This window comes from Tupaia chinensis, unplaced genomic scaffold (genome assembly GCF_000334495.1).
Source record: "Tupaia chinensis unplaced genomic scaffold, TupChi_1.0 Scaffold000600_1, whole genome shotgun sequence".
Classification (NCBI taxonomy): Eukaryota; Metazoa; Chordata; class Mammalia; order Scandentia; family Tupaiidae; genus Tupaia; species Tupaia belangeri.
The window spans coordinates 8,651,467-8,662,318 of NW_006160117.1; the positions used below are offsets into that span (position 1 = coordinate 8,651,467).

Sequence of the window (10,852 nt, forward strand, 5' to 3'; positions counted from 1 at the left end):
TAGCTTCTTTTGGATCTTTTTAAAATAATTAATTATCCATCTCTATAAGAGAAAATTGGGGAAATAGGTTGAATTTAAATCAATTCAAAACATTCAGTGCGGGCTGGATAGTGACATAGCAGTAAAATGTAACACTTTGAGGCTGATCCACATCAAGGTCCCGGTTCTGGTCCAGAGGCCTCTGTGAGTGTGTTGGGAACATGTGTGCACATCATGCAGGAGTTTATCATGGCATCAAGACCCTGTTGGGGTTGTTGTCTCTCTGCTTCTCTCTTTCCTCTCTGCCTGTCTCACTCATGGAAGTAATGAGGGAATAAACTTTAAAAGTATATATACAGAGTGCTTCAAGAGTCTTTTTTTTTTTCCTGAAGGAAGAAGGTACACCTTTTGCAAAGCGTAAAGCACGGCAAGGGGTCTCCCCAAGGTGTTCTCCACACGTGTTTTTAAGGGAAATATTAGGGGTAGAGGCTCTAGGCACATGATCAGCTGAACAATTGGTTCAAGAGGGTGTGATTATCTCATGGGCAATCTTGATTGGTGAGGCCTTAGTTAATCATATTTCTGTTCAAGTTTCTGGAGCCATTCAGCTTGGGGTCTTTGAGCTCACAGCCAGCAGTTTTCATCCTACAAAACATCTTACATACTGAAATGAAAACCTTATCTTTTCTTTAAGTGGGAGTTTTAGAGGTCTAATGACCCTCATTCATGTCCAATGTTGTTTCATTATCATAACCAAAATCTGAAGTTTTACCCCTTACATAAATGGACCATGTATTCCAAGCACCTTAAAAAATGCACTTTACAGGACCAGCAGTTGGCATAATGACTATGTCGCTGGACTCCCATGTAGTCCACCACAGTTTCAGTCTGGAACCAGTGGCTAAACTCACACTGGGTGTGTGTGCATGCATGCCCAAGATCCCGAGAGGAGAATGGAGGACAAGGGATTGTGGCGTGGCCAACCCCACTGGGGGAGTCATTTCTTGCTTTCTGTCTCTTTGTGTCCCTCTGTCTTTTTGGCAAGCACACGTGCCCTATAGCAAAAATCCTTTCCCCCAAAAAAGAAAAAAATGCACTTTACTTTTAGTTCGGCCCTTATTAATTTTCAGTTTGGGAAATTCTTTTTTCAAGAGTCTTTACTGTGACCATAAGACTGGTTCATCTTTCTATTTAGAATTTATAGAGTTTTTTTTTTTTTTTTTAAAATGGGATACTATAATTGCAGACTTAAGATGGACATTTCTGAGTATAATATGAAAGACATCTATTTCTTTATCCTGCACCCTGTGAGGAAATAACTCTGTGTGTTTTTTCCAAGAACAGCCAATGACGTGTTGCTAATGTTAAATCTTCTGCAACTCTTGTTTGTGATTGTTTTTCACACTATTAAACACGTCAAAATAACAATGATAGTCATTCGAAATTGGAGAGAAATCGGTTCTAAATAGTAATACATACAAGTATCACTTCCGTGTTAAAGCAGGTTCAAAATGAACTGTACTGGGGTCACCATCATATCTATTTCATTGAATAAAGAGAAAAAAAAATGTCTGCCATTGCCATATAGGGTTTAACATTTGAGCCCAAGCCTATGAACTAGTTCTCTGTTTTTGCCTTCTTTGGATAAATTAGCTAATTGTCTCATAAATCCTGAAAGAATTTCTTTATGCAGCTTTATACTGTTTAATTCTTAAAACAGGGAAGGAAGCTATAAAGTTAGACTATTCCAAGACATTTGAAAATTAAATGTGCCTGTGTATACCATAAAAGCATGTTTTATTTCCTAATGAAATCGTAAGCTCTATAAAATAGACCAAACTCTGCATTTAGGCTTTTATTTCTTAAGTCATTGATTTGGATAGTTTGGAATGTTTACATTTAAATATGACTAAATATGTTCAAAGTGAGTTATAAGATTTAGCTTCTCTAATAAATGCAAGAAGATCTCAGCAATGAGTTCTTTTGATGTATAGCTAATGTAATCACCTTAAATTAACAGATTTCTTTGGTAAAGAAATTTCCTCCTTTTTATTTATTGATGCTAAATTTTTGCTACATCGCTAATGGAAATTAAAGAGAGACAGAAGGAAGAAATACAGTCTGCAGAGGGTTCAGGAACACCCAAAAATTATTTTGTTTAACTTTATTTATTTACTTACTTATTTACTTATTTTAATTTGACCAGCGAAGATAGAGTGAGAGTGAGAGAGAGGGAAACTGAGAAAGTAAGCTGCCAGGTCAAGACTTAAACCACAGTCAACCCTATGGGAGTCCAATGCCCTTTATCCACCATGCCATCTGCTGGCCCCAGTCCTAGTTGACTGAACAAAGCATAGAAGTGGTTTTCAATTTTTTATTATGAGGTCCTCTATTTGATGATAATTTGTTTGCTAAATTATTTAATTTTATTTAATATGTTTATAAATATAAATCTACTATGTTGGACACGATGTTGTAAAAGGTGGAATCAAAAATTGGTGGGCCAATGGGGTCAGCAGGTAGCATAATGGTTAAGGTGCTAGATTCTCATATGACCAAGCATGGTTTGAGTTCTGGACCGGGTGGCTTAAAAATCATGCTGGGTACGTATGCATGTGTGTGCACATGCCCAAAATCCCAGGAAGGGAATGGAGGAGAAGAGACTACAATATGGCCATCCACCCTGGAAGGTGATTTCTCATTTTCCCTCTCACTATATCTCTCTGTCTCTTCTCAGTAAGCACATGAACCCTATGGGAAAAAAAAAAGAACAAAAAAAACCCTTAAAAAAATCAGTCGTCCAAATAAAAGTGCAATCATTAAACTATTATAATCATTTCTGGGAAACTCTGCTGCTTCTTGCAGTAATCTAAACAACAGAATTATGTTTTCCTCTAAAAATTGTATATCATCAACATATAATGACATGGAGAATTTAAACAGGTGCCCGTGTTGGGCTGCTTTTACATATCAGAACTTTAAAAACTGAAATTATTGGAAAAGGAACAAACCAGTGCATCTTGAAATATTTTCATAATTTTGGGAACCAGCAGATGACATCATGGTTATGTTGCTAGACTCCCACATAATTGACCATGGTTCAAGATCTGGTCCCAAAATTCCAAGAGTATGGTGGCGGAGAAGGGATTTTGGAAAGGCCATTCCCCCTGGGGGCAGATGTCTCATTTTCTGTCTCTCTGTCTCTCCAGAGAGTGAACACACCCTATAGCAAAAATCTCTCTCTCAAAAAAGGAAAGATTTTCATAATTTCAAGCATTGCAGACAATTAAATACCTATTTCAAAACAGTTATCACTGGTCCCTAAAATGATTTACAGGCAACTTGAAGCTAACTGGCATATTAATTTAAAAAAATAAGATAAGCTAAATTCAGTCTCGAATATTCATATTGAAAATTTCACTTGGAGCTAGATGGTGATGCAAAGGTAAAACATGTTGTTCTGCAAAGCCAACTCACACAAAAATCATCCTGATTCACATCCTGAAACCTCCCTGAGTATGTTGGGCATGCATGTGCCCACATTCCAGGGCTGACTGAGATGGGGGTAGATCGTGGTGAGAACTTATTGCAGATGCTGTCTTTCTGTCTTTCTCTCTTGCTCATGAAAAATAATATAGACTTTTAAGAAAATAAAATTCTATTAGTCTAAATCAATTAGTGTTTTAGTAGTACTTATCTATGTTTTACACTTTCACCCATACAAGGAGAGAACCATCAAAATAGGAGAGAAAGTCACCAGTGGTCTGATTGCTACTCTGATGCCTTCCCATTGAAATATTGACACAGCCATAGATGAGAATCTTTATGAAACAGTGATGAGAAGTGTGATAGAATAAAAGAAAGATTAGAGCAATTTAGTAATCACCAGTCATGTTATCTAAAGCTAGCCTCAACTTGAGTTGCACGTTACCATGATGTATAGCTTCTGCAAATCCTGGTGATGGAGTCCACCAGAGACTTTGACTTGTGTGGTCTGGGTTACACATTGGGTATGTCATTTATTGTGAACTGGCCTTAGGTGCCAAAATTAAAATTGTGCATCAGTATATTGCTCTGGAAAATTTAGGAGTAAACAGCTAAAGTCATGCTGCCATTCCTTATAGTTACAGAATTAGGTAATTTTTATTTTTGGGTTGGAGAGGTTTTTTGTGTGTGTGTGCTATAGGGCGCGTGTGTTCACCAGAAAGACAAGAGAGACAGAAACCAACAAATCACTCCCAGGGGGGATGGTCACGCCTCAATCCCTTCTCCTCCTTTCTCCTCTCGGGATCTTGGGCACACATGCACACGCGCCCGGCATGAGTTTAAGTCAACGGGTCCGGGACTTGAACCGTGGTCGACTACATGGGAGTTCAGCGACATAGCCATTACACTAACTGCTGGTCCTGGTAATTTTTATTTTTAAAATTATTTCAGTGAAACATTCATTTTGAAAGAGTAAAGTTCCCTATTTCTGTATCTAGAAGATACTATTTCTATATTCTGAAGAGTTTTCCCCGTTTGCTTTATTCTGTTTAAGTCAGTAAGGCACCAACTTAATTTTGTGCTTTAATAAAAATCACCCTCTAAATGGGTTGGTTCTGGGTGGTTGATGTTGTGATCACAGGATTTAAGATTGTAGTTCAGTTAAGTGCAATTTTTTTAAAAATAAAATACTGAATGGTTAGCATATGTTCTGATATCTTTGATGTATGTAGTTTTATGGTCTAAAAGGTTAAGCTTTACTTCTGTAAGCTCATGTCACTAATTCAAAACATGAACTATTTAACATAATTCAGAATCAGAAGACCCAGTTTTCTAATTATGACAGAAAACAGATCAATTTAGATGCAGAGAACGGAGAGTCCTTTTTTGTCCCATAGTTAGAAATGCAAATGTGAATGAAACGAAGTATCTTGACCTACAGCTTCTTTGATACAAAATGAGAGTATACCTATCAGAAAGTTATGACACCGCAAACATTTCCTTACTATTGGGTAGTTTCTATATCTGGGGATCTCAATCTTAAAAAGCCGAAAGAGGAAGCTCTATTAGCAGATTTAAATTTAGTCGCAAAACTACCATTGCACCACACGGTGGAGGCAGATATCCACAAATCCGCATGGCCAGCATTTCTGACAAAAATCTGAGCACATTTTTAAAAGTGTACTAAATATGGTAATGCCATTCATTTTGTCCTGTTTCTCAGTGATGAATTAAAAAAACTAGGCAATTTCTGAAAAGAGAAAGCCAAGCCCACTAATCTTTTCATTAGCAATGAACTTTTACTCAAATTTAAAGAAACATTTGTGGTTTTTTTTGTTAATAAAAAGAATTACAATTAGCCTACATTATATATACACTTTTCAAAATGCCATTTTGGTGGCATTCTTAGTAGGTTTTGGTCTGACACACTGTGATTAAGTTTCTATTTCACAGAAAACCTTTTTACTCTCTGCTTCTTTCTTTCATGAGAGTTTCAAATTGAGCTTCAGGAAATGCAATCCTTGAAGTAAATCTAAGTACTTGATAACTCTGCTCCAGAAAACAATTCACTTGCTGTCATCTTAAAATAAAATCTTGGATAAGAAGAATGTCTCAATAGCTTTCTGGTGGCTTGCATTTACCAATATTATATACTACCATAGGGGGATCAATGTCAAGAATTATCTTGAAAATGCAGGTGCAGCCAGAAATGCATGGAAAATGGATTAAAAACTGTTAGTACTCTAAAATCTCTTTTTGAAGTACCTTTGAAATTTCTTAATTTACCTGTGTGCTGCTATTTGCAAGTACTTTTCAACTGCTACAGTTAATAACATTTTTACTATAGTTTTTTATTTGATAACAAATAAACAGCATACTTTTCATTATGTTATGAAAAACTATGATATTATATTCATGTTTGCAGAAATTTGCATTTATACCTAAATAAAAGAAAACACATGAGGTCCCATCTCACAACCTTTTCAACTAAATAATTTGTTTGCCTACAAGCTCCTACTTTTAATTCTAAGACAATAACAGATTTTTGCCTGTCGCAAATTTGTTACTCATAGTTTCATTCTACAAGCCTTGACAAGTAACTATACATTTTAAAATCTACATTTATTATTTCAGTGTTTAACATGTATTCTGTTCAAGATTTTACTGAATTCTCTTCAGAAATTTATAAGCATCCTTTAATGAACTATTTCCTTAATGTAATAGTGATAATATATTTCTTCCATAAAAGCAGTTTTACCCTGCATTTAATTTATAACCATATAGTTCTCTTCAATTCAGTAATGATTTCCCATTCCCATCATGCATTTTACTAAAACCTGCCTATAAAATTTTCTGTGGCTCAAATTGGGAATAGTTAATGCAAGAAGAGAACCTGATTTGACTTCCATAAGTCTGAAAAAAACTGTATATACTGGGGAAGCTAAAATTCTCAAGTATGCTTACTGTCATACCCAATTTCTACTATAGTATGGTATAGTATAGTATAGTACAGTATAGTATAGTATACATACTCTCGTTCTGATGAAAAACTGACAAGAAACTCATCATCAAGGTTCTCTCCTAACGTCCCTTTCTTCATCCCCTATCACAGTGATGTGCATTTAGAAAGAACCTCTTTGCTCTGGGACTTTTTTAGCCTATCAAAACTACCTATACTGGGACCAGCAGTTGGCATAATGGCTATGTCGCTGGACTCCCATGTAGTCGACCACGGTTTGTGTCCTGGACCTGGTGGCTTAAACTCATGCCGGGCGTGTGTGCGTGTATGCCCAAGATCCAGAGAGGAGAATGGAGGAGAAGGGATTGTGGCGTGGCCATTCCCCCTTGGGGGTGATTTCTCACTTTCTGTCTCTCTGTCTCTCTCTGTCTTTCTGGCAAGCGTATACGCCCTATAGCAAAACCTCTCAAAAACAAAGTATTACCATTTTTAAAAAAAAAAAAAAAAAAAAAACCAACTACCTATACTCTGTTCCACATTTTCAAGAACAGTTCTTAGTCAAATTTAGACAATATGGTGAACTCATCCATGGAATTGCATCTACTGATGCTCTGGGTACCGGAGTTTAACTATGATTCATTTATTGTATATAACTGTGTTATAATAATAATATACAAATCCACTATTTCATCTCCCAAATAATTTTCAAATGAAGGACATCAGGTGAGGAGGGAGCATTTGGAATTTGTAGGTAAGTTTCTAATGCCTCTCAAATAACTGAGTGTAGGTCTAAGTTATATTTGGTTGTTGGGATCATGTATAACATAAGTCTAAGATTTGAAAAGTATCTACATTACCTTACTATTCTACAACCCTAAGACAGTCAAGTAAATGATACCCATTACATTTTACATACATTTACATGCTAGTTAACAACAGAAACGAGGCATTTAAAAAATACTTTCCAAGGCTAAAGTATATGTAAATGTGATCTATATTTACCAATAAGTCAACCTGAATTTTTCTTACCATCAGAACTTTTATTCTGGAGAACCTGGTTAAATACCTTCCCCATAGTTTAAATTGAATGAAGAGTTGAATTTGTGTGGGTTTGTGTCTGTGTATGTGAGAATATCCAGATCATTAGTAATAAGGTGCAAAATTTATAATTTTGTGTTATTAATTACTTGAAACTCTTTAATGTAAAACAACATAGAAACCATGACTTGTGATTCTATGATAGCAAAGATGTTTTGAAAATGAAATGCTGAAATTGCTTTTTTGTAGAAGCATAAAAAAGAATTTTCTTTACCATTTATATTTCTGTGGGTTCCCTCTAGCTATAGAATCATTTGAACACATTGTAAACCCCAGATATCAGTGCTCCTGTCTTTTCGGTTTCTCTATTTCAAATTCCCTCACCACACACATTTATAAATAAATCATATAATGCTAATCCCGACCTCTTCACCTCCAAATAGTCAAATCAGTCAATCAAAACAATCCTTTGCACAACTAGTTGAAAAGACTTTCAGTTAGAAACTCAACAATATCTTGTTAGGATGATAAAAACAAAAGAACACAAGCTCATTTCCCAGTTTTACTTGCCTGGGCTTCCTGAGGCATTTGAGCTGCGTCCACTTTGTCGGCAATATAAGCTGCCAACTGCTTGTCAATGACTTCAAGGGACTCCTGAATTAAGTGTAAGGATTTTTCGATCTCCTGGGCAGACTGGATACTCTGTTCAAGCAACTTTTGTCTCCTCACGGCCTAGAGAGAAAAAGAAATGAGTGAATCAGCTAAATGTTTACTCTCGATGGTTTTTCTGCAATCCTGCTGCATAGTAAATGAAGATTCTAGACTCCTCCACAATCACCTTTTTGTAAGATAGATTTCGCAGTTTCCTGCCACTCATTCAGCTCGGCTTATGAGAATAAAAAAAAGAAGAAGAAACAAGAATTAGCACACAGCACTGTAAGATCAGGGATCTCTACAGGCAAAAACAGTGTCATGTACATCGAGGAAAGAGGCTGGAAAAAACATTAGTGAAATCATCTCAGTCATTGCAATCTGTCGTTCTCAGGCCGAATGCTCCTCCTGATCTCATTATATAGTTCAAGAGATTTGGTTTACTTAGAATAGGGTCATCGTCATCACAATCCAATTCAAGACAGATAATCCACTTCCACCAGTGAGACACATATACAATCTGTTCAGAATCAGCTCCTTTTCAAAAAAGAATTTTAGATAACCATCTGGTTAAGGATTTATTCTGAATACTATTTCAACCAGCTTTGCAGTCTTTCCTCCCCCTATTTTCCTTCTACAATTTGGATTATGGAAATTGTTTGTACAATTGGATTTGTGTTACTGCTGAAGTGGAACAAATAATAAGTAATCCTAATATAGCTGCAATTAATCTTGATTGTTACTATATGTATGATTAGGATAATTTAACACATTTCATGTATAAATAGCATGCTGAACAGATTGCAAAGTCTCCTCTCAAGGATCTATTCACCTTTAAAAGAGTAGTTACAAAAGTAAGACATGGGGCAGGTGAGTTATTGGTAATTCATTAAAGCCATGCATCATACAAAGGATCTTTCCTTAGTACAATGTATAGGCATGATTATATGTGATGATATAATTTTTTCTACTTCAGACCATGAAGGAAGGCTTAAAAATGAACTGGGTTTTTATAATATTTACAGAATATTAAACATCATATAAACGATATAGATGTTGATTGTTAAACTCAAAAGATAATAGAGATGTCATTATTCTTCAGTGAAGCCAACCTAAAACATAGTGTTGCTCAAGTAAAAATAAAATTAAAGGCATCTGGATCAAGGGAAAAGGATCTGTCAGTCTAGTGTTATAGCAAATGTGTTGAGGGCTTTCTCAGTGTTTCTCCCTGTACCCTAGATCTTGACTTCTTGAAAATGTTGTCCTAGGCCTTTTTTCTTCCCTTTCTGCTCATACCCTAGGCTTCAATTACAAGTCACACACAGCACTCTGAATCGTACATATCAAACCCAGGTTTGCTCTCAGTCTCCACATTTGCACAAATGTTGCTTGACTGGACATTTCCTCTTTGATTCCTAGAGCCACACAATCTTAACAACACGACCAAGCAGGGAGCCATTGTATGTCCCCTTTTCACGTGGTTGATTTCTCATCTTTGCTTTTGTACTCTCTCCCTATTTCAAGTGCAAGACAAATACTAATTTGTTTTGTTATGTACAACTGGATACTTAAACTTTTTCTATCATGTCCTTTATCATTTTACCTCTAATCAATCAATCAATCAATCAATCAATCCTTTCTCATGTCTTCTATATATCTCTTGATTCATCCTTTCCTCCCACTTTCCACTGTTATCACCCTAGCTAATGTCATTATAATATCTTACTTCAAATATAGCACCAGCCTCTGGACCGGTATGGTATTCTATAAGAACTCACTAGTAAGGAAGCTGCAGAATCTTCTCTAGACAAGTGAGTCCTGGTTCTCTGTTTACAATCTGCTGGTGATTTTTAAAAATAGATATTTGTTAGGATTTTAAAATTTTTATTATTCCTTAATACAGCATAAAAGTCACTTTGAGTTGGGGCTGGACTGTGGTAGCAGTAACACAATGGTCCATGAGACTAACCTACAAGGAAGGTTCTGGATTCGCATCTGCAAACCTCTTTTTTTTTTTTTAGAGGTTTTTGCTATAGGGCATGTGTGCTCGCCAGACAGACAGAGAGAGACAGAGAGACAGAAAGCAAGAAATCACCCCACAGAGTGGATGGCCACGCCACAATCCCTTCTCCTCCATTCTCTTCTCAGGATCTTGGACACGCACGCACACACACCCGGTGTGAGTTTTAAGCCACCAGGTCCAGGACGCAAACCGCAGTCAACTACATGGGAGTCCAGCAACATAACCATTACACTAACTGTTGGTCCCCAAACCTCTTTGAATACACCAGGCATGTGCTTGCCCATGCTCTAGGGCTGGCTAAAGCAAGGGGTGGATCCTGGCATGAGGATGCCTCTTCTCGCACTCATGGAAGAAAAAAATAAACTTAAAAAAAGTTCCTTCATATTATTATCCCTGCTGATCCCTTTTATTCCCTGCTGTAATTGTAGATATATTTTAATTTTCATTTCCCAACAGAAACCATGTCTGTTTTAATTCTTAGCCTCAATCATAACCATTTTCCTGACATCTCATTCCCAACTTTATTTTATCTGCAAATTTACATTTATGCTCTGAGTCTTGCCCCAGAAACACTAATAACTTTTTTTTTCTTTTGAGAGGTTTTCGCTATAGGGCATGTGTGCTCGCCAGACAGACAGAGAGAGACATAGAGACAGAAAGCGAGAAATCACCCCCCAGGGGGGATGGTCATGCCGCAATCCTTTCTCCTCCATTAT

At 36.5% G+C, this 10,852-nt stretch overlaps 1 protein-coding gene across 1 annotated transcript in view; it reads right to left on the reverse strand.

The window, feature by feature from the left end:
* Positions 1-1,272: 1,272 nt before the first annotated feature.
* The window catches only part of LOC114009667 (dystrophin-like), a 142,170-nt gene continuing 132,590 nt past the window's right edge, over positions 1,273-10,852 (reverse strand). The window contains exons 15-16 of the mRNA XM_027775717.1: positions 8,033-8,194; positions 1,273-1,383 (exon numbers count right to left, since the gene is read on the reverse strand). Coding sequence (XP_027631518.1) covers positions 1,273-1,383; positions 8,033-8,194 — 273 coding nt within the window. The remainder of the gene's footprint in view (positions 1,384-8,032; positions 8,195-10,852) is intronic.